Source organism: Galleria mellonella, unplaced genomic scaffold (genome assembly GCF_026898425.1).
Source record: "Galleria mellonella isolate WM207_F2 unplaced genomic scaffold, CSIRO_AGI_GalMel_v1 utg571, whole genome shotgun sequence".
NCBI classification, from domain to species: domain Eukaryota; kingdom Metazoa; phylum Arthropoda; class Insecta; order Lepidoptera; family Pyralidae; genus Galleria; species Galleria mellonella.
Window position 1 is genome coordinate 112474 of NW_026442121.1, and position 26142 is coordinate 138615.

The window sequence follows — 26142 nt, forward strand, 5'->3', positions numbered from 1 at the left end:
CGACAGCTCGTTACCGATACAACAATGCAGCTGTTATTATGGTACGTAGCATTTTATTCGATCTCGTTATCACAATGGGAGGCACACGCACACACACACACACACGCATACACGAATTAAGTGTTGCATAACGCATACATATAATGTTGGCACCATGACTCGCAACTCTATCTACCATGAAAGCATGCATGGAATTTCAGAGCCGAACGAAACATATTTTTTTTATGCCAGACAGAAGAGTACCATGAAAAAATAATGTTGTTATTTTTAAAGACTTAGATGTTATTCTTTTGTAGTTTGCACTTCTTTAAATGAAGAATATCTAAGTCGTACATTATATAGACTTTTTCATACAATTGTGCTTTCAAGATTCAAGATTTATTTATTTGTAAAACATGCGTATAAATACATGCAGCTGGTAACAATATAAATCGTTGTCATTTTTGAGGACTTAGATGTTATTCTTTTGTAGTTTGCACTTCTTAAAATGACGAATATCTAAGTCGTAGATTACATACGAGTAGATAGACTTTTTCATACAATTTTGGTTGATAAATAGTTAATAGTGTGTTTCCTTTATAACTTCTATATTTATTTTGTTTGCATCTTTTTAATGAGTAAAAACAAATTTTATTTATTAAATAATTAAATATAGATACATTAAGATATATTGTGTGTGTAAGTATTTAGAACACTGATAAAAAAACTAAATAAAATGACAATTAGTTGACAAAAAGTTGACTTGTTTTTGAGGCTGTATGCTCTATTTAGGTAATCTAAGATCTAAGTATAACTGCTTGATGAATTACAAGTTAAATAAAGGTGCCATCATCTGGGTCATTTACTTCTAGAGTTTTCTATTATTCTATCAATTTATAATTACTGATCTTGTACATATCTAATTTGAAAATTTAACTATAAAAATGAGGTAATTTTGTGTTAATATTGTCTATTTATTCGCATTTGTATTATAGCACATGACGTGCCAAAATAATAATGAAGTTTTTTACATGGCTAATAAAGGAAGTATGAAATATATAGCTTAGTGATATTTTTTTTGTCTATAGGCGACGGTTATCACTTTCCATCAGGTGGGCCGTTAGCTTGTTTGGTATTCTAAGTTGTATCAAAAAAACAATCAATAATATATGATGAGTATAAGGAGCAATGCTATGATCACGAGAAAAGAAGACCTTCTAACTTCATCGGCGTCATAAACTTCTGATCGATGATTTAGAAGTAGAAAAAAAAGTGTCCAATAGTAGAAGAACATAGAAACAGCGACTTGAAAGTTAACGTTAATGTTTAAACTACAATAGCTTTTGGGTGAAACGTTAACTGGGGAGTAACTAAAACAGCATATAAGGTATTGTGCGCGAGTAGGCGGGGCTGTTAAGTTTGAATTTCAAATCGATCAGCTGTCATAACTACATAACGACAAGTAATTTTGGTTGTTACCCATCGAGCCTAAAGTTCTTTTTTGTTTAATCGTAATAGGAATAAAGGCGATTTCACACAGTCGTTTCGCTTATGGAGTTAGTTGGAAGGATTGGCGGTAATGATGGGTTAGGGCGCGTCCGCATCAGATTGCGTTTGGAAATCAGGTAAGGCGATGTTCCACGGAGCCGTTAACGTACACAAATGGGCCCATAACAATTTTATGAAGAGATGATTGCACCGGAATTGAACTCGGCAAATTACAGAAACGTGTACGGTGTGCATATGCAATCATAATAATACTATTACAATAGTCAAATTATAATAACAAAACACAAACGAATGACGAGAGAGATCGTGGTATGTAGCAGGATTCCACCATAGAGGCATTGGATTAAAAATATTATAAGATTGCGGAATTCTGTATCTCGAAATAGCTTCACATTAAGTAAAACTTTACTCCGTAATGAAAAATAACATCAATTGTCACAAAATTAATACAAGACCAAGATTCAGAGTCGAAACTACTCGTAATAGTATAACGTAGCTGAAAATGCAGACGAATTGAGAGCCTTCTCTTTTTGTATTGCATAATTTACTTTTACACAGGGGGCAAACGAGCATGCGGCTCACCTGATGGTAAGTGACTACCGCCGCCCATGATCACCCACAACACTAACAGCATTGCAGGTGTGCTGCCGGCCGTTTAAAATGCTCTTTTTGTATATGCTATGAACGTAAAAAAACTAATAAAAAGGTTGCATTACTTAAAAATGATTGTTCTTAACACTTTTCTTGAAGGTTATGTTGTCGTATCAGTTCGGAAATACTGCTGCTGGAACTTGATTCCAAAGAGTGGTTGGAAAAAATATAAAGAATGCATATAGTTGTATATAGCATTTTTACAACAAAGTAGTATTAATAAAAACATGTAAGCAAATAACTTATAAGCATACAAATATAACAATTATATTACAATTACTCGTTACTTTTCAAGTGTTAAGTAGTCAGGAGAGGTTTAAGTTAATCTACTATTACCTAGTAATAAAGGTTGGTATTTGGTTGATAGCGTGCAAAAAAAAAATGACTAGGCAGTATAGACCATGCTCTTGGTTTGCCAACCTGTATAAAATTAAAGAAAAAATAAATGCTTGTTGAAAAAAAAAGACGAGGCATCGAAGTATTGCGGTACCAGTGGTGGCCATTGTTTCCTTAAAAAAAAATTATAATTGGCTTTCATCAATAGCTACAGTTCAAATTCTTTGGCAGCTAAATCTTTTAGCAAATATGGGTAGTAGGGTTACCAACTTTTAAAAATTTTACCCATGACCTGACTAATGTTGAATATGATATTTATTATCGTAAAACCATTTAGGATCACTAAAAAGATTATCATTATTATCATTCTATCTTTATATCTGCTAGAAACTGCTAGAACGAATGATCTTGAGTCATTTGCATGTACCAATTAATTGGATGTATTTCCATTTTATTAACAGTTTTATTCACAACAAAATTAGGATAGGACCAATGTAAAATTAAATTCTATACATTAGAAAGAAAGAAAGACAAAAATATTTAAGTTCTCAAAGTTGATGGGTAGAAATCCCTTTAAGGCGTAAGTCCACCTGTGTTCTCTTTCGTTATAACCTATTATGTATATTAAAACTTAATGCAAAAAAGCATATACATAAATAAATTTATTTACTGGTCAACTCTACGCTTAATATTAAAAAAAAAAAATAATAATAGTAAAATTAAATTAAAAGTACTAAAATGGTTTACTCAGCTATATGCAATGTTCTTATTGGACATTACAAAAAGCGGTATCAAAATAAATGTATGTAGTTAAATTGTAAACTTTCTTTGTAAACTTTGATGCCAATCGAAAAGCGTTATTCACAAATGTGTTTCAAAATCTACCTGTAAATTGTAATAATAATACTTAAACTATTATTATTAGAAAATTATGAAGATAAGATTATTTATCCCTAACTTTAGGGAAAAGATCCCTATATTGGTAACCCAGCGAGTGTATTCACAGATGCGTATGTTCGTGTCGTTCGCACGCACGCACGCACGCACGTAAGTAACCGTGGAATAGTATTCATGTAGCGCGCACCCACTTAATATTTTGATGTACACAAAGACTGATCGCTTGATATTTGTTTTTTGTTTGTTTTATGTTATTGAAAATTGGTTTTGTCCGCTTCGGCTCACATTCGCGGATTTATTGGGCGTAATTACGGGGTACGGCGTATTGTAATCGTGTTCTCTTTGTTGAACTATGTCTTTTTAGGTTTTTTATCGGTGTTTCGATGCCTTAATAAGACGGTTTGATGTATAGCTTGGACAATTTTGTGTTATTTACGTCATAACTTTTAATGGAAAATGTTTTTAGTAGCAGCAATTTAGGACTTAACGAGTGTGTCTTTAAATCTGTTAATTGAAGTTTTATGTTTAAATTTAACTGAAGAAAGATAATAAAAACGGCGTCAAATTAAATTATTATTAAGAAATAGAGTGCGAGAGGGAAACAATATTATTTTAATGACAAGCGGTATAATGGACTGTGTTTTGAGGAATTTTTTGAAAAACACCAAGTAAGCTGCATGCTCGTTTTATAGAAAAAAGATGCCTACGACCACCTTTTATTATTTACATCGCTTACCATCGACAGGGAATTTATCCTCAAATGCTTGAACGTAAATGGTCACGTACAGTAAGGTTTCAAAGGAATTTTCTCCCTCGAACGCTGGGCAATGAGCTCCCTGTCGAGGTTTTCTCTAGAGACTACATTATGGGGTTTGTAAAAAAGGGCATATTAAGGTTTCTTTAGGGTCGGCAACGCGCACGTGACACCCCTAGTGTTACAGCCGTCCATAGGCTACAATGATCGTTTACCATCAGACGGGTTGTATGCTAGTTTGCTACCTTTGTGGTATAAAAAAAAATATAGAATTATGTCCCGTCTACGTAATTGGATAATTGGCTACGTAATTGGTTGGCGGGGCACCAGTGAATGGTGATAGGTAAGGATGCAACCAGGTCTTGTAATGGGTGATATTGGAATGGTACCCCACTTGCGCTATCGGTGTACGCTGGCGGGGCACCAGCAAGGGATGATAGGTGACGATGAAAGCAGCACAGTTAGCCCATCGTGACGAATTTAACAGTAAATCAATCACGATGGTTTCCAGAGGGAACCGTGTGGAGGTCGACCTGACAGGGTTCATTGCTAGCAATGGAGCTGTGAGGTTCTCATTGCGTTAGGAATTAATTATTCCGTTAGAGATTGTTAAATTCTTTCCCCCCATTATGTTGTGAGAATGTATGGGTGAATGGATGTTGTCACTCTTTCCCTCAAAAACTTCTGAACGGATTTGAATGAAAGGTGGCAGGCGAAGATAGGTAGATAGAAAGATAATTTATTTACATTACTTACAGCACACAAATTACAATAAAAAAAAACATACACATAATACACAGCAAAAGAGATAAAAGAATGAAAATAAAAGAGCACAAATAAAAATGAACAAAAAAAAAACAAAATATATAAACTAACAATCTCCTTTCTTTCCCTTCCTTCGTAATTCAGCTAGTATGTATATAATGTTGAGACTTGAAACAATTTACTTGATACCTTGTTGTGCAGGTAGTAAGGTAGTAGTAAGGCAATGTGCAACTAGGAATTGAATACGGACGTGGATTTGTGGTCTAACTAGGTACTTAAACGTACTGCGTATAAATAAGGAAGGACATGACTGCGCAAATAGCTGGCTAAAATGGAAACATCCACTTAAATTTATTATTACTTAAAGCATCACTAGTTTTGCCTGCGACTTCTTTCGCGTGACAAGAATTTCATATAACAACAGTAAAGGTGCTGGAGAAGAATGGAGAAAATTAGCTGGAGGGATCGTATTAGCAATAAGGAGGTCCTGCTTAGGGTTAAGGAAAAAAGACAAATTATTACAATTATTGAGGACAGAAGGGGGAAAGTGTTGGGACACTTGATACGACACGACGAACTTATGAACATTATAATAGAAGGTAAGATAGAGGAAAGGAAGGAAAGAGGGAGACCGAGACATAGTTACACCAGGCAGATCAAGGAAGGAGTTGGTGTCGTGTCGTATCAAGAGGTGAGGAGACTCGCTGAAAATCTTAGTGAGTGGCAAGAGCTCCACTGACTCCTCTTAAACAGGATAGATGGATAGTACAGTAAAAAGTACTCTGAATATTCTTCTCGAAGCTCGAATATTTCCTGTACACCTTATAATATTGGTGATAACAAATTTCCTTTTTTATATATAAATAAAACATATTTTTTTTCTTTTAAAATCAATGAAAAACTCTCAAAAATTAGCAAGTTGTTTCATTAGAATTATTTTGTTTAATTACGCTAGATTTAGTATGTATGTGACTGCCAACATTCGAAGACTGATCACCACTATTATTACCAAAAGTTTTACAACTTTTTGCATTAGCCATCAATTTCTGAATGCCATTTTGTTCTACCTTTTGGCACCCAAACTTTGAATTCGCAGCCTGACTCCGAGCAGCGATCTAATAATTTGCCTGAAGATGCCTCGTTTAGAGGTGAAACATGTGATGCAAAACGCGCGTGAACAAAATGGTAGTCGGAGATTAATGGCTAATATTGAAAGTTGTGGAACTTCAGGTAGCAATAGTGATGGTCAATCTTCGAGTGTTGGCAGTCGCACAAATACTAATGGTAGCGGAATTAAACAAAATAATTCGAAAATTTGAAACGCGTTGTTTACACATACTTTAAATAAAAAATCGGGACTTAATCCGATGAAAAAATAAAAAAAAAAACGCTGCCGTAACAAACAATCACTTTTACATTTATAATATTTAGTAAGGATTATTGTTTAAAATGTTGTATTGGGAAAAAAAATATTCAGTTTCATTACAGGAAAGGCTTTAAATTTCACCCTGTATAATTAGATTATAAATTCTTACCTGACGTACAGTAGAAGAAATATTAACGACAGCAGCGCCCCCTCGTGGCCGCGTGGCGAGTTGAGTGTGGCCGTGGACGCGCGTAGCGGTGTGCTCGCGCGACGCACCCATTCCACCATGGCTTCACATCCTAATTGTTTCGATGACGATCATTTTGAACACATTCCCATCGACACTACTCGCACCAGAGTTCTATTCCCAGCGCTGGGTTGTGAACGACAAGAGATCAACGATGTAGCGATAGCGACGATGGACGTTTATCGTTAAGCTTTGGCATTGTCATACATTGAATCTGTAACAAAAAAATAATAAGTATAAATACATATTTGGTTGTTAAGAAGGCAAACGAGTAGACGGCCCACCTGATGGAAAGCGGCTATCGTCGCCTATGAACACCTGCACACGAGAGGAGTTGCTTGTTCGTTGCCGGTCTTTTAAATATTTGCAAACTATGTTTGTTTTTGAAACAAAACAATACTGAGAAAAAAAGTAAGAAAGAAACATGAAACTATTTCCTATAGACGTGAACAAGACCAAGATCATACGGAACTGTGATACGCTTATGTGTTGCCATTCCTCAGGATGAAGATGTGACTTCACTGCCATATCTTTTATACCGAAATACAAGCACAGTTGTTCACCGGCAGAAACACGAATGGGAAAAAGGTGATCTGCATCACTTTCAAAGTCTTTCTTTGGAACATCCGAATATGAAGTTATATATTTCTATTTAGTTTTAATACAATCGAGTTTATTATGTACTGCTGTGTGGTCCCGGCATAGACAATGCCACATCTTGCTTTCATGTGAGTGTCGTAAAAGACGACTAAGGGTAAACAAGGGATGGGCAGTAGAAATTTAAAATATCTCCAAGCCTAACTGCGGTTGCAAAATCCCCTGCCAAGCGTGGCAACTACTGGCAAGACCCCACAAGGGAGAGGCTTATGTTCAGCAGTGGACAGTTAAAACTTTTTTTTTATACAACTTAGAATGGCAAACAAGCTGACGGTCCACCTGATGGAAAGTGGTAACCGTCGCCTATAGACATGAGCAGTACCATGGACATAACAGAGTCTCGAATCTGGGTTATGCCCTTCGATGTTCTATGTCTGGTTCCTCACAACACATGGTATCATAGCTCAAGGATACTATATAGCTACTATATAGGCAATTGGTGTGATTGTTAGGCACTTATTTATTGGTGGGAAAAGAGATTATTAGTAATGAGGATTGGCAACCCCATTGCTAGCAATAAACCCTATCAGATCAATCTCCTCGCGGTTTCCCCAAGAAACCATCGTGATTGATTTATTGTTGTATTCGTCACTCTAACTGACCTGCTTCATCCTCATTTATCATCCATCACTGGTCAGTATATATCGATAGTGCAAGCGGAATTACTGTTCTATTACCATTCATTAAAAGAAAATAGGCATTTATTAGTACTTATTTTGAGAAAAAATTGCCACCTATAAGATTTAATCCCGTATTGATTACGTATTAATTTCTAAGCAAACTACCGCACGGTTCGCTCGCTCAGTAGTATTGTGTCATAGGTGCAGTAAAAGATCTTGAAATAGACTTGTAGTAACGACTCGAGATCGACTACGGCTCTGTGTCATATCGCTCACAACTGACGCAACGTGTTGCCTCATCAACTTTAAACAGTGCTAATTTTTGACAAGCCATCAATTTCGTGTTAAAACTGCGAGGTAATAAATTGAGTAGGGTTAAATTTATAACACATTTAAATTATGCAATTTATTACATTTTTCTGTTGTCAAGCTTGATTGTTGAATTTGTGGGTTTGAAGATGTGTCAACAAATTGCTAGCTACAGATTATCAGAGAGAGACTTTGTACAAAAGTCCTTTGCTTGAGCACCTCTGTCCCATTCGTGTTTCTACCGTGAAGCACAACGCAATTGTGTTTGCATGGCTGTGTTTCGGTTTGAAGGGTGGGATATAGCAGTGAATTTACAGGGTACAGAGGAACAATACCCGAGTCCTCAGGAATGGCAACGCATGGGGCGTATCATGGGTGAAACAGTATATTCTGTTATGTCCACGGTACTGTCCATGACTATAGGCGACGGTCACCGTTTTCTATCAGGTGGGCTGAAAGCTTGTTTGCCATTCTAAGTTGCATAAAAAAGTTAGTTTTTTTATTCAATGATAATTCAATAGTGACCTCACCTGCGCTATTGGAATACGCTGGGAGGGGTATTAGTGGGGGATGACTAGTGAAGATGAGCTCGTAGTGTCGAATCCATCAGGAATTAACAATGATAGTTTCTCGCTAATTGCTAGCAATGGGGCCGCTAGTTCTCACTATTAACAGTCTCTTCCCTCCAATTACTAGCTACAGTTACTCAAGATCTTTATATCTTAAAAGACGATAACACGCGAATAGTGCTTCACTCACACATAATAATGGAACCAGTTCAGGAACCATACATCAATAAATATGGCTATATATTATAGTACTATCATACCTACTTGTACAACAATTAGCCCATTACTCTAAGGTTGTCTTGAAAAGATTGCTCTCAGCAATAAGACCGCCTTACTGTACTTATACAATTGTATCGTTGTGTTTGTAAATTGCCTTGCTTATTTCCTATATTGTATAATGCAAATAAAGTATACTCATTCATTCGATCAAATATGACAAGACTGAACCTTATTGGTTACGGAAAGAATAATGTAATTAACATAGAAGTAGATACAAATTGAGACCCATTCTCTATTGGAAGTCGTAAAAATATATACCACTGGCCTACTGGCGTAACCTGGTTACCAATATTTTTTTGTTTGCATTTTGGACTCATTCCAGCGATCATTGCTGAAAATCAGTGTTTTGCTCTTTGAGGAAAATTCCTCATTGAGCTTTGAGCTTTTTTGCATTGCTGAGGCACACACATACAGGTATTACTGTAATCTATATTTTATGTTTCAAAATTTGTACTATTTATTGTTGACTGTCTTTAAATTGCTTTGCAAATAAATTATTTATCTATCTATCTAAATTCTCATAGTTTAATGATCGCATTCATTCTCATCTCTTATAAGACATAAAACATGCAGCGCAAGTTTAAAAGTTAATACAGTAAGATAAACTCACTGTATCATCTAGGAATAGCATGGTAAAGCAATCGGAGCGGTGATGTACGATAATCTTCTCTAAATGCACGACGTGCGACGATAGAGGCCAACAGACGGATACCTGATTGTGAAGAGTTATGTGTCACAGCACCATACGTTTGCTGGAAACTCAGTTTACTCACTAAACTAGTATTTACGTTTGGGGAATATTTTTTTTATACTACAATAATGGCAAATATGGATTACAAGATGTGTCAGTGAAATTACAGGGTATGGAGTTATAACGCCATAGTGCTCAGGAATAGCAACGCACGAAGGGTACAGTGTATATCATATGGTCATATTTTATATTGCCTATGGTTTAATGAAATCGTTTGTCATTTTCAATTGCATATATCAGGTGGATATAATCAGGCGCTGCTTTTTTTATGCAACTTAGAAAGCTGCGGGCCCATGAGCAGTACCATGGGCATAATAGAGAATACTGTTTTACCCATGATACCTCCCATGCGTTGCCATTTCTGAGGACTCAGGTGTTATTCCTCTGTACCCTGCAAACTCTTGTAAATGCTTGTAGGGAGTGATCTGTTTTTATTTCTTACTTGGGGCTGATCACGAAATTTTTAATAAATAACGCACAAAACTTGTTATTCGAATTTTTTTCAGTCGACAACATTTTTAACCTGGTAGTTAATAAGTTTCGGGTTTATTTTGGTTACAAATTAACAATATAGTTTTTTATAAGAGACAAAAGTTAATATTATTATTTAGGTAAATCAAACCATAATATAATTGTGTTAATTCTCGTCTCTCATAAACGATAGATCAAAATCATCACACCAGCCTTGTTCACTGCTAACACAAGCCTCACCTTAGGGGTTTTGCTAGTAGTTGCCACGCTTGGCAGGCGGAATGGCAATTAAGCTTTGGAGATGTTTTGAAAGGGACACTGCTGCCCATTCCTCACCCTCCTTTAGTCGCCTTACGATGCCCACGGGAAAGGAAGAGGTGACGTATTCTATGACGGGACCACACAGGAAGTTAATGTAGTCCTTGTTTATTGTTGATAAATCTAAACTAAACAGGTTTTTCCTTTTTTTTTTAAAGTCGATATTCACAGTATTTTCATTTATAAAAGAAATCTCGATAGCTACATACATAGGTCGATGTAAATTGTGCGTGCATCCAGCTTTTATCTTATCTATGGTATTTGCATCGAAGGATGCGCATTCTATGCAACAAGACCTTTAAAGAGACGACTGAATCTACAGAAACGATAATATAAAATGTGGCAATATTCGATGGTATAGCGGTATAAAGACAATCACCATAGGTATGATGTGGCGTTCACGGTGCTGCTTATGAACGGAAGTATCTACTCAATGTATTCATGTCTACAGGCGATGGTTACAACTTTCTGCCATGATTTCTGTACTATTCTAAGTATTGTAAAAAAATATTTACGGTCACATAACTTGTGATTAGGCTGTATAAGCTATACTCTTTGCTTGTCCATTTTGGACGAATTTTAAAACAACAACAACATTTATGCTCACGAGAATGTTATTTTTATTTTTTACTTAGACTTTCAAAGGACAATCTTATTTTTTTTTTCAATTCAATTAAATTTACTGAATATTTTTTTTTATAAGTCCATTTGTAAATATCTATTGTGACTATATATATTTACATAGCTACGTCTCGAATTGTGAGCCGATTTCCATATTATACAAAATCCAATTACAAACTAAAGCCTAGTTTAGTTGCATATACCAATATGCAAGTTATTTTCTAACAATTAAAGCTGTTATTTCTCTCTGTGGAGCAAGATTGCTTATTGCGAGCGTAGATACGCGATTTCTATTGTCTTAGAAGCGACTGATAGTACAAAACAACATACATTAGTATGAATTACGAATTTAAAAAAATAAAAATATTACATTATATATACTCGTATATATATATAACATATATTTTTATTTATTTATACAAGTATTACTATCAGTTGCCTGTAGTAGTAGCTTTGCATATGAGTAATTTGCAACTCTGTAGTAAGTCTAAGGACATTTATTATATTTCAAAGCAGTATTAGTGTTTGAAATAAAATATTGTTTGTTTTATTTATATTATTTATTTAATCTTATTTACGCTGTAGAAATAACATTACGTACAGCATATATTTTTACAATCTATTAGCAGAGATTTATTAAATACTTAAACAAATTAAAAAAAATGCATATTACAAAAAATTTCCAAATACAAAAAATATGTTTTACGCATGGGAAATATAATTTCCCGTGTGGTCCCGGAATAGAATAGAGCACCCTTTTCTTTTCCGTGGATGTCGTAAGCGATAAAGGGGGGGCGAGGGATGGGTAGCAGCGTCCCTCTAAAACATCTCCAAAGCTTAACTGCGGTTGCTAATCCGCCTGCCAAGCATGGCAATTACTTAAACCCCCCTAGCTTATGTTCAGCAGTGGATTGTTAAAAGCTGATGTGATAATGATGGTAAAGGAAAATATAGCTGAAGACATATTTATACCTAGAAGAAGGTTAGATCTGTGTCATGGTATAAAATAATTACTATATTGCTATCAATACAGTTTCCGTGTCGCGCGTTCTCTTATTGAGTCTCAGCAGTACAAATCCAGGGTTCTCACAGCGAGCCTATAAAGTTGCAGTTTACGAGTGAGTTCAATGCAGTTTTATTATCAATCAGCAAATCGTTGGTTACACACATAATGCTCCTACGATCATATTTTGTGTTGAGCATCTCTTAACGCGTGCGTCGTGGCTCGTGATGTCAACTGTACTTAATTTATTTCACTAAGTAAAAAAAAAAAACAAACAAATGCATGAACGAAGGAAATTACTGTTTTATATATTTTGCTTTTTTTTTGTTTTTTCATTCTTTTATCTTTTTTACTGTGTATGTTTGTATTATGTGTATGTTTGTATTGTTATTTGTGTGCTGTAAGTAATGTAAATAAATTATCTAACTATCTATCTATCTATTTATCAAAATACTATATCAATCGTAACAAAACTAGCTATTTTGATTTAACCAAATTAAGAAAGAGATTTTATTTATTTATTTTATTCATTAGTACATATGTATATGTGTACATGGCGGACTTAAAGTTAAGAGCATTCTTTCTCAGTCAACCATAGGGAAGTGTCAGAATAGTCGAAGGTTACTAAATAATACTAAATAATACAGGGTTTAATGATATTTCTATGATATGAAAATATCCAAAGTAAAATAATTTTCAGATAAAAAAGAATTTTCCAAATCTGTTTTTTTTTGAGTGAGGTAACAAATGTATGAACAAAAATGTTATCGAATTTAATTTACTACCTCGTTTTTTAAAGTCGGCTAAAAATAATCCAATACAGCTATTTTGTAAAGTCATACTACAATTTCACTAACGGGCCCGCGAGTGAATTTGCTTGTCGTACTATGTCAACAAGTAATCTGGTATTTAATTAAATGTAATCTCTACTTTGACTTAATAAGGTAAATATTTTGGACACCATCTTTAGCGATTCACAACTCATTATGCTTCACTTACAAAGCGTATAGAATTCGAAAATGAAATGATGTAAAAAAAAACTACTTGAAGTGAAAGTGAAAATGCAAGGACTTACGAAATGTAATAAGTTTAAGAGAATATAGCGAGAGATGGTTAAACTTGTATTGTCAAGGATAATAACGAGATACGAAAGACAAACAAAATAACTTTTATAGCGAATATAAGTCTTCAGTCTTCTTTGTCAAAATTTTATGTAAATAATAATACTTTTTAATAGACTTTTAATAGACTTCAAAAAGGTAGAGTAGACTCTAGAAAGACAGAGACTATATCTAGAAAGATAGAGACTAGAACTAGAGACTAGACTAGAAAGGTAGAGTAGACTCTAAAAAGACAGAGACTTTATCTAGAAAGGTAGAGTAGACAGTAGAGTAGTTTCGGTGCGTTAATTCAGAATAAACTAATTATTTTTATATTCGATATATAATTTTAACAATAGTAGCCTGGTTATTTCTGTACAGCAAAATGAATTTAACTTATGTACTTAAATATTATTAATACCAGAGGGAGACAGTACAAAATTCGTTTGCTGGGGCATCTCTGTCCCATTCGTGTTTCTACCGTGAAGCAGTTGTCTTTGCATGGCTGTGTTTCGATTTGATAGGTGGGATATGGCAGTGAATTTACAGGGTACAGAGGAATAACACCTGAGTCCTCAGGAATGGCAACGCATGGGAGGTATCATGGGCGAAACAGTATACTTTGTTATGTCCATGATACTGCTCATGTTAATAGGCGAAGGTTACCATTTGTCATCAGGTGGATTGTCAGCTTGTTTGCCATTTTAAGTCGCAAAAAAAAAGACTATATACGGGTATGAATATTTGAGTAGTTCATCTGTTTGATGACTACTCAAATACTCATACATTCGTATCTCTTATAATATTCGTTCGAGTGCTCGATTTCGAGTCAGAATTAGATTTTTTTTAACGAGCATTAAAATACTTGAATATTAAAAAATGCTGACTCATCACCATGTGAACCATATATTAGATAACCCTATACTGGCCGGCAGTACATCTGCAATGCCGCTGGTGTTGTGGGTGATCATGAGCGGCGGTAGTCACTTACCATCAGGTGAGCCGCATGCTCGTTTGCCTCTGCGTTTTAAAAAAAAATATTTTAAAAACATTTCAAGTCTAGTCTCATGGAAATTTCTAGGATGTATCCGATAGTTGTTTGTAGCATACGATCAGGCGATTCCAACCAAGCGCGTATAAATCACGCGACGTGTGTGTGTGTGTATGTGTGTGCGGAGCTACGCAATGTACTTGACATTAACCGTAATAGCTTTCCAGTGTCCGCGGAACAAAACGAGAAATTACAGAAATTCACTTACGCATTCCGAGAATTGCTTCTTATTATTGCTCCACTGAGCCAATAGATTACTGAATACTCTTAACTTAGCTAATAATTGATGTTTTTCATCATCATCATCAATTATGAGCTAAACTACAAATGATTGTTTTTCAAAATTGTTTAGTAGCACATGGGAATGACTGTACCACTTCTCTGTTTAGAGACGAATCATCGTATTGTCGAGATATCGCTGTCACGGAGTAAATAATAGTTCACAATGTCTATACTCCATACATCAGCCAGAGTGAGAAGAGCCACTGTCAGGCACCAACGTCTCAATGCAGTTTTGTATACAAACAGAACTTGCAAACTGAACACTTGTAAATAGTAAATATTTTTAAAGCACTTCCTAAAGAAGAAAACCGTGTTATGTGATTACGTCACTAATTTTGAACCAATTGTAATAATTGTTTTTACAAGTGATACAGTTTACTCTATATTGGTCCAATTTTTAATTTTCAACAATTGAAGCTGCTTTATTGTATTGTAAAATTTTTATTGTACATATTTTTACATTGCCGACATTAAACGATTTAATATACAATCTATACTAATATTATAAAGAGGAAAGATTTTTGTGTGTATGTATGTTTGTAATGAAAAAACTCAAAAACTACTTCGCCGATTTAAAAAATTCTTTTATCATTAGAAAACTACATTCACCCCGAGTAACATAGGTTATATTTATTGCTAGAAAAGATTAGGGATCCTTACTAAAACTTCAGTAACGTAACTCAAGGTGTAAGAAAAATGCTACAAAATATCTTTCGTCGCGTGCACTGCAAAAACTATTGGTGATAGAACAAAAGTATGTTCTACAATATTGAAGAAAATATCAATAACTACAACTAAACTTCGCGACACTATATGTCCAACTATTATCGTTATGTCAAAATAACCACTTTTTAAAATGTTGTAAAAATGTCTACCCGTGCGAAGCCGGGACGCGCCGCTAGTATTTAATAATTGAATATGATTAAATAAACAACATTTTACGCGTTCGATCTTGTATGAGGTAAAAGGTTTCTTTGGCTGGTGTTTCCATAGAAATGTATGGTTTAATCAAGGTTATGATATGACAGATACAAAGTGCTTCATAAATTGCGAAGAAGGTTGTTTGTTCGTCTGGTGAATTGTGCTCACGTACTGAGCATCACGACACGCTTGCGGTGTGTACTCAATTAATGTACGGTTTATACTAGTACCAGTTACTGTCGTGCAATCTACATGATCTCACAATAGTACAGCATAATAATACATTACTAACAGTTATTATTAAATTCAAAAGAAATTTCTTATATAATTTTGTTTTGTTTTTTATTTAACTTTCTTTATGTTTATTTTTATGTTTAATTTTTTCACTAATAGCTGCAACCTAATGGCTTGGTTGCAGTCGCATTTATTATTGGATCATGCTGTGTGCACATGTAGTGGCAAGTTTACCTGATCCAATACATTATGTACTTGCATGTTATAATTTAAGTTATTTGTAAACTTCTGTTATGTGCGCCTAATTATTTAAATAAAATAAATAAATAAAATAAATTGCATAAATTTAAATTTCTATCTATTGTAAATGTCAAATTTTAAACGTTCTTTTGAATGCTACTAAGAAGAAGAATAGAATAGAAAACATTTATTGTCATTGCCAGAAATTGTTATTGCCAGAAAAAAATTAGTTACAACAGAAAATAGGGAGACTTTGTAAAAAAATCGTTTGCTTGGGCACCTCTGTCCCATTCGTGTTTTTACCGTTGTTTGCATTGATGTGTTTCAGTTTGAATATACAGGGTACAGAGAAATAACATCTAAGTCCTCAGGAATGTTGCGGGGGGGGGGGTATCATGGGCGAAACAGTATACTCTGTTATGTTCACGGTATTGCTCTTGTCTATAGGCGACGGTTACCACTTTCCGTCAGGTGGGCCGTCAGCTTGTTTTCCATTCTAAGTTGTATATAAAAAAAAAAAGTTAGGCTTTAGAGATATTTTAGAAGGGACGCTGCTGCCTATGCCTCGCCCTTCCTTAGTCGATTCTTACGACATCCACGAGAAAGGTAGGGGTGGCCTATTCTATGCCGGGGCCACACGGCAAAGTTCTAAAGAAATTTCAGTACCAAATAAATGGTAAATATATATGAATAATATAGTTGGAATACAAACTATATTATTCACGTATTTCGCGGAATACGTTAAATATGTCTGATCGTATGGCGCGCCGGTTACAGCTTAACTACGGGTCGTAAGTGGGCCCACGATTTACGCCGGCTTGTTAACTCGTCCGCGTATAAATTATACACCGCCATGTAAATCTAGCGCCCGTATTGTCTTACCCAGAGATTGATCGCGTGATTAAAGATTACACAATTTTTCACCAAGTATCTGCCTTAACACTAGAGGGATTTACCAGAGGGAGACTTTGTACAAAAGTCGTTTGCTTGGGTACCTCTGTCCCATATGTGTTTCAACCGTGAAGCAGTTGTGTTTGTATGACTGTGTTTCGGTTTGAAGGGTGGGATATGGCAGTGAATTTACAGAGTACAGAGGAATAACACCTGAGTCCTCAGGAATGACAACGCAAGGGGGGTATCATGGGCGAAACAGTATACTCTGTTATGTCCAGGGTACTGCTCATGTCTATAGGCGACGGTTACCACTTTTTATCAGGTGGGCCGTCAGCTTGTTTACTATTCTAAGTCGTATAAAAAAAAAAGACAGAGAGTACTAAGGCGAGAATTGGGTGCTAGGAATTAAGACATTAATACAGTGAACGCTCTATATAAGCAACCTGTCTATAAGCAACATTCTTTATATTTTATTTATTCTACTCAACTTAGTAAAAGAAATAAGTAAAAATATTTTCCAAATGGTAAGTATTTTTATACTCCTTTTTTCCCTATAAGCAACTTTATTTCTTCTTTTATTTGGAAATAAGAAACATTTTTATTGAAATTGCTTCAAATGAGTTGCTTATATAGAGCGTTCACTGTATATCTTGGGGAGAGATTGATACCTGCTGCTAACTTTCAGCACCATACAACTCGCCACAAACTAAAGTTCCATCCCAACTATCTAGACGAGTGGTGGTCTTTCACCGTGCGTTTTTCAAGGCACTTTTACGCACGCAGGAGGCAAACGAGCATGCAGCTCACTTGATGGTAAGTGACTACCGTCGCCCATGATCACCCACAACACCAACGGCATTGCAGGTGTGCTGCCGGCCTTTTAAAAAGGAATATGTTCTTTTCTTGAAGGTTATGATGTCGTATCGGTTCGGAAATACTGCTGCTGGAAGTTGATTCCAAAGAGTGGTTGTGCGTGGAAGAAAGTGCCTTGAAAAACGCACGGTGAAAGACCGCCACTCGTCCAGATAGTTTTTTGTTATACCACTGAGGTGGCAAACAAGCATACGGCCCACCTGATGGTAAGTGGTTACCGTAGCCTATGAACACCTGCAATACCAGAGGTATTACGCGTGCGTTGCCGACCCTGAAGAAACCTCTTTAATTTTCTGCCATCTATTTTTTTACTCTGTCATCTTGACGTGCAATAGTTTATTTATATCTATAAAGGATCTTATCTAATCGTCCGTCGGTACGGTCGAGTCTATTTATAGAATTGCGAAGAAACAATTGAATGGAGTCGGTACCGTCTAATTATTTAATTTACTTGCGAGCGCCGACTCGAGGAAGTGTGCCAATTGGTTTAATGGACGCTGGCTTTCATGAATGGGGAAATAATGGTGTATACGTATCGTAGTGGCGATGGTGTTTCTTTGAAAATGCCTATTTTGAAATTCTGAGTACCAGTTTTGAAAGGTATAATTTTATTAATGCCTTTTTTTTTGTACAACTTAGAATAGCAGACAAGCTGATGGCCCACCTGATGAAAAGTGGTAACCGTCGCCTATAGACATGTGCAGTACCATACACATAACAGAGTATACTGTTTCGCCCATGATACCTGGGATGATGGTTGTTGTGCCCAAGAGCCAAATTATATAATAAAAATAATAATAATAAAAAAAAAGAAGTATTGAGCTAGCCAGTGCAATGTGAGCACACCTTAATTGGTGCAAATAAATTAGTTCAGCATGACTGAATGGATTGGTGGAAAATAGCTTCACTATAAAGTTAGTTAGCTATAAAGTTACTAAATCTTACTAATATTAATCTGTCTGTATGTACATCTATATATACTGACATGGCCCGAAGGATAAGCAAGCTGAAGTGGCAATGGGCTGGTCACATAGCTCGAAGAACGGACAACCGATGGGGAAGGTTCTTGAGTGACGACCACGTACGGGTAAACGCAGTGTAGGACAACCCTCCACTATATGGAGTGACGACCTGAAATGCATTGCAGGGAGTCAGTGGATGCAGGTGGCTCAGGACTGTTCTTTATGGCAGTCTGTAGGGGAGGCCTATGTCCAGCAGTAGACGAATCATGGCTGAAATGATGCTGATGATGATGTACATCTGTTCTGTTCTATTGCCGTGTGGTCCCGGCATAGACTGGGCCTCCTTTCCCGTGGGTGTCGTAAGAGGCGGTTAAGGGAGAGCAAGGAATGGGCAACAGCGTCACACTTAAAACATCACCAGTCTAACTGCGGTTTCAGGGGCGAAAGGGATTGTTAGTAATGAAGACAAAGAATCCCACTGCTAGCAATATATTCAAAAAGGTCAACCTCTTCGCGGTCCCCCTGGAAACTATCATGGTTAATTCTTGATGAATTCATCATGATGGTCTAACTGGCCTATTTTCATTCTCATCAATCACCCTTCACTGGTGCTCCGCCAGCGTATCCCGTTAGCGCAGGCGGTGTTACCATACCATTTTCACCCATAAAAAAAAAGTATTGTTTGTTTTCCTACAGAGCAAAAGATTCATATATGAAATATACATTATAAAATGATTACTTTATGTACTAATTCATGCGGGCGAATTCGCAGGAAGCAGCTAGTTGTATAATAATTTTAGTGCCTAAGTATGTAATTTGTATACCCAGTGTTTAGTATATCGAATGTTTGTCAGTTTGTTTATACCTAATCTATTATTACTAGAGGCGGCGTAGGTCCGTCTAGCTCGTAGACAGGTTCATGCTTGACGTGCAAATGTCAAGGTTTGCCGAAATTGATCCGGGCTCGGATGGACCATATGTTGTTCTATAATTAAATTGATCAAACTTGCAATTAGGTAGCTATGGATGTTATCGCAGTGTATGGTGCAAGTGACAAGCGATAAGTCGAAAGAAAGAAAACATATTTATTTGGTGAACACTAGTAATATTAAAGATCTATTTTTATTCTTCTGGAAATATAAAATAAAAAAAAAAAAACAGAAAAATAAAAAAAAAAATCAGGTGTTTTTATGAACTGTTTCAATTATTACTCAAGTGTACGTAAATTCTAAATGAAGACATGAATGGTATATGATCTCCGTCGTTTCGAATGGCGATCCCATATAGGCAAGTGTAGAGTGGAGTGACTCCCTGCGGGATGAAGTGAAGATCTTAAGAATGTTGTAGGAAGTCGTTGGATGCGAGTGGCTCGGGATCGTATTCTGTGGTGTAATATGAGACCGATCACTGATGTTCAAGTGTTCAGTGGACGGTGGATAGGTTGTATTGATAATGATAATAATGTATAATTATCATGTTTATTATATCTTTCGTTAACTATCCACTGTTGAACATAGGCCTCTCCCTCCACATAGGATTAGCTAATAGTTATCACGTTTGGCAGGCGGGTTTAGCAACCACAGTTAGACTTCGGTGATATTTTAAGAGGGACGTTGCTAATCATCCCTCGACCAATATGTTTTCCTTATGTCACCCATGGGAATGGAAGGGGTAGCCTATTCTATGCCAGGATCACACAATATATCTTTATGGAAAGCTAACTAAAGGGAACTTAACGGTCGAGGGATGACTGTTAAGTTCCCTTAGTTGCCTTTTACGACACCTATGGGAAAAAGAGGGGTGGTCGCTTCTATGCCGGTACTACACGGCAATTATGTTACTATTATTTAATGTTTTTTGTTTTACATCACAGGGGGCAAACGAGCATGCGGCTCACCTGATGGTAAGTGACTACCGCCGTCCATGATCACCCACAACATGAGCGGCATTACAGGTGTGCTGCCGGCCTTTTAAAAAGGAATATGTTCTTTTCTTGAAGATGATGTTGTCGTATTGGTTCGGTTCGTTAATGTGTAATAAAACCAAATTTTTCTCTCCTCCTCCTCTACCTTTAGACCACACCCGAATCCTTTGCAGCATCAGAAAAACTGACATGTGCATTATCTTGTTTCGTTAATCCAGCGTCCGTTACTATGTAATTACGTGCATGAATACTCTAATATTTGAATGTAGTAATTGCATCACGCTTAGTTACGTTTCATTAGGAATAATATAAAAAAAACAGACTTTAATTTTATAGTAAAATAAAAATAGAAACAAAGTAATTATTTTAAATACGGTATACATATTATATATATATATATATATATATATATATATATATATATATATATATATATATATATATATATATATTAAGTTATTTATTATATCGGCCTTTAACTGTCCACTGCTGAACATAAGTTTACACCTTGGAGGGTTTTGCTAGTAGTTGCCACGCTTGGCAGGCAAATTGGCAACTGCAGTTAGGCTTTGGAGATGTTGTAAGAGGGATGCAGCTGCCCACTCCTCGCCCTTCCTTAGTCGCCTCTTATGACACCCACGGGAAAAGAAGGGGTGGCCTATTCTATACCGGGCCATACACAACGAGGTTAGTTAGAGGCACGTTTAGTTGCTTAAAAAGGTATAAATAAAAAAAAAAATGGAATAAATGAAACTGGGAGATGAGCCCACGAGTATGACACCCACGGGAAAAGAAGGGGTGGGCTATTCTATACCGAGACTGATGCGGCGCTATTTAATTTACTAGTCTACAATAAAGAAAATGTTGAGATTTTTAAAAATTAAATACATGTATAAGTACTTTGAGATCCCGGCATAGAATGGACCACTCCTTCCATTCCTGTGGATATCGTAAGAGGTCACTAAGGGTACTCAATTAGCGTTACTCTAATAACATCACCAAAGCCTAACTGCGGTTGCTAACCCGCTTTTTTATTAATCACCTATGTATATTTGTAATTAAAACGGATTAGAGAGAAGTGTGGACTGAAAGATGATGTAGTGACAAAAATCGAAAAAGGAATGTTGCGTTGGTTTGGTCATTTGGAGAGGATGGATGAAAGAAGAATTACGAAAGAGATTTATCGAGCAAGAATGAATAGAGATGTCGGTAGGGGCCGCCCTAGACGGACGTATGTCGACCAAATAGGCGACGTGCTGAAGAAGGGCCAAATTAAACGTACCCGTAACCGGCGAGCGTGTATGAAAAGATTGATGAATGTGGAAGAAGCGGAAGAGGTTTGTTTGAATCGACGCATTTGGCGTTTCATTGTTTCTGCCTACTTTAATGGGAGACAGGCGTGACAGATATGTATGTATGTAATGTCGATATATACATTATAATATAGTATATATAGTTTATTGTTTGCGGCAATATTCGGACCTACTTATGCCTTGGGCGGCGGTAGTCACTTACCATCAGGTGAGCCGCATGCTCGTTTGCCCACTGTGTTGTAAAAAAAAAAAAAAAAAGGAGAACAATTTATTTTTTTAATTTAAATTTGGAACAGTTTTAAGTGTAACTTTAACATTGGACTGTGAATCTTGTTTTTTTTTTCATGTATCAATACACTTGTGGGAATTTTTTTAAATGAAACTAACTCAGACGAAGCTGTAGGCAAAAACTAGTGTTCATATGCCTAATTGAATGCTAGTCTCGCCTGTGAGTGACTATAAAAAGCCTACGCACTTTCTCATGTCGCGATCATGAAAAGGCACGACGTACTAATCAGGTTGTAAACGGGTGAACTTTATGGTTTTACTGATCTTTTGATCGCGTTGATTTATGGTATTATTATGGCAACTCGTTACTGATTGATCGACAGCTTTCAGTCAGTTTTATAGAATTTTTTATTGAGAAAAAGAAACATATGTAGATAACTATTCTCTATCGAAAGGTGGCCTAGAAAAGGTCACTTTTAGTGAAAGGCCGTCTATAAATTTATTTTTACAATTTTTTTTTAGTAAAGTTTCGTTTAATTTATTATTATTATTTTTTTTATATAACTTAGAATGGCAAACAAGCTGACAGCCCACCTGATGGAGAGTGGTAACCGTCGCCTATACACATGAGCAGTAGCATGGACATAACAGTATACTCATACTGTTTCGCCCATGATACCCCTTCATGCGTTGCCATTCCTGAGGACTCAGTTAAGTTATTTTTAAGTTTACTACTAAATTTTTGAGAAGAACAATAAATAATATCATCATGATTTCAGCCTTTAACTGTCCACTGCTGAACATAAGCCTCCCCCTTGGGGGGTTTTGCCAGTAGTTGCCACGCTTGGCAGGTGGGTTGGAAACTGCAGTTAGGCTTTAAAGATATTTTGGGAGGGACGCTGCTGCCCACCTTCGCCCTTTCTTAGTCGATTCTTACGACACCCACGATAATATAATAAAATGTTATCATGTACTAAATGTGAAATTATATGATTAACTTTTTGATAAAATTCATCGATTGTTTATCGATTCTGTAATTGGACATTACTGTCCGGTCACTGACCCTTTTGTTTACCTTTCTAAAAGATTCTATAGAAATGGTCTATACGTCATTGGAGTTATTTCATTTTAGATGTCCGTTATACGATAACAAGATGTCGTAAAGTGATGACTTGAGTTTCTAGTGTGAATGTAATAGATTTATGTTACTACTGTTTTTTTATGGGATGAAAATGGAATAGTAACCCCGCCTGCGCTATCAGTATACGCAAGTGGAATACCAGGTGAGGATGAATTAAAAACTTAACAGCGCCTCCAGCGGATGGTTTTGAAAACTTTGAATTTTATAATTTTACGCAAGCGGAATACCAGGCGAGAACGAATTAAAAACAGCAGCGCCTCTAGCGGACGGTTTCGGAAACTATGAATTCTATAAATTTATCGTTGTGAATGTGTACGCAGCTGTAATAGGAATTTTTATACAAGTCACACTAGGCATTTGATTGCTATAACGGTCGCTCTGATTGCTTTTCGAATAAAAGGTCACGGGTTCGATTCCTATTTTTTTTGCTACATCAGACTTTCACATTGACATTTGAACTGTTATATCTATAAATATTTTTTAGTTAAATGCAATGTAAAGGTTGAAGTCGTCTCCAAATTAAGATATTTATTTATTCATATGCTTTTGTACATTCACTTATAATAGAGACTAGTCGTTTCCCGCGGCGTTACCCGCTTCTATGTAGTATATCATATATATATGTAAATACCCAAGTATGTATATATATATATATCATTCTCATTGGAACACTTCATGAGTTAATTCAATTCATTCAATATTGTATTATATACTTAAATGATAATTACGTACCTAATACCTTCATAAAGTTTCAGTCAATTCAACTGATCGGTTATTTTATAGCATTTTATATGTGATTGTTTACATTTATTTTTTGTTTTTTCATTTATGAACCGATTGAAATAAAACAAACATTAAATGTTAAGTGAAGTAAACTGCAATATATTAATAAAAACTGCGTTCAATTCGGTTAAGCTGTTTCTGAGATTAGCGCGCATATACGTACAAACAAATAGACAAAAATTCTAAAATTAATTGTTTTCGGTTTCTATTGCGTTCATAAAGCCCCCTATAATAGTTTTTCTTATATATCTTCCATGTACCGACAGCGACCAGTTATTATTTTATTATTATATGTATTAATGTTAGGTTATAATAAAAATGTACACAGGCGTACTTATCCCTTAAAGGGATTTCTTCCAGTCAACCTTGAGAACCCGAGAGGAGAACGTATCTATAGGGTTTGTATATAAGGTATTTTTAGGTAGAAACAAATGGTAAGATATTATGGAATTTATTTCCTCATCATTGTTAGAGATAATGACTTCGAGAGGGGGAAGCGATTGTTAGTAATGGGGAGGTTAGTCCACATTGCTATCAATTTACTCTATCAGGTCGAACTCCACGCGGTTCTCCCTGGAAACTATCGTGACTAATTTATCGTTGAATTTGTCACGATGGGCTATCTGACCTGCCTTTTCATCCTCACCCATCACCTCTCACTGGTATCCCGCCAGTGTATACCGATAGCGCAGGTGGGGTTACCATGCCATTTTCACTCAATAAAAAAATGACTTCGAGAATTACCATTCGGTAATTTTACCGAGATTAAAAACAGTATAACTCCCGTTAATCTGCCGTTTCGTTACGGAAGCAAACACCATCGATTGGTTTCGGTCACACTAAATCAACGACATTGTTTTTACATAAATTCACGCTATTTCACGCTAGGTTCTTTACGGAGTAAGTAGAGGGAATTGAGTGTGAAACCCTCTCGTCGTACACATATTCCATTCACATCCATTAAAAAAAATCTCATCGATTTATACGTTTTGTCTATAAGAAGAACGATGCTGATGTAAGATATATATATATATATATATATATATATATATATATATATATATATATATATATATATATATATATATATATATATATATATATATATATATATATATATATATATATATATATATATATATATATATATATTCGTGTTTCAACATTCGTGTGAAGCAGTTGTGTTTGCATGGCTGTGTTTCGGTTTGAAGGGTGGGATACGTGAATTTACTGGGTACAGAGGAATACTCTGAGTTATGTCCATGGTATTGCTGTTATGTCCATGTCTATAGGCGACGGTTACCACTTTCCATCAGGTGGGCCGTCAGCTTGTTTGCCATTCTAAGTTGTATAAAAAAAAAAGATGACGAATGAAATGTCACCATTTATTGTTTAGTATAAACAAAAACACGAAATTGAGTTCGAAAATTTGGATTTTCATTTCATGGTAAACGACTAGGACCGAATCGAAGATCATTATCATGATAACTCTCAGAGGCGGGGAGGGGGATTGTCAGTAAAGTGGGCTACCAGTCCCATTGCTAGCAAGATAAGCTGTCAGGTCGACCTTCATGTGGTCCCCCCTGGTCACCATCGTGTTGAATCCCAGGTGTATTGATTTGCCTTTTAATTTTCACTAATCATGCTTCACTAGTGCCTCGCCAGCGTATACTGTTGGCGAAAGGGGGAAGAGGGTGAGTTACCATTTCATTATCATCCTTTAACCCTTCTTTGCATGATTGTTTTTAGTGGTGAAATAAATCATCGGTGATATAATTCATTTCAAAATTAATGGAAAAATGGTTAAAAAAATAAATTTGACAGCTATGATTTTTTTTCTGCATTAAAGGACATTAAAAAGGTATCCAGACACGATCAAGTTAAAGTAAAATTGTTCTTTAATATAATTATTGGGCATTCAATGTTATGATGGAAATTTCCACCATTATGCAAAGAAGGGTTAAAAAAACTCTCGGAGGAGGCGGGAGTAACAGTTAACGTTGTTGATTTTTTATACATCAAATAGTTACACAACATGGTCGTATCGTTTACATTAGTACCAGTATCACCAATAAAACTATTTATTCCAACCAC

General features: G+C 35.8%; 1 protein-coding gene across 4 annotated transcripts in view; it reads right to left on the reverse strand.

Annotated features, from left to right (window-relative positions):
• The window catches only part of LOC113509355 (protein Wnt-7b), an 85988-nt gene that overhangs the window by 44259 nt on the left and 15587 nt on the right, over nt 1-26142 (reverse strand). For 2 of the 4 annotated variants that reach the window (XM_052899476.1, XM_052899474.1), the window contains exon 2: nt 6427-6718. In XM_052899476.1, coding sequence (XP_052755436.1) covers nt 6427-6545 — 119 coding nt within the window. In that variant the 5' untranslated portion in view covers nt 6546-6718. Of the gene's footprint in view, nt 1-6426; nt 6719-18682; nt 18829-26142 lie in introns of those variants that run through there. The other 2 variants (XM_052899475.1, XM_052899477.1) reach the window with 2 other exon arrangements.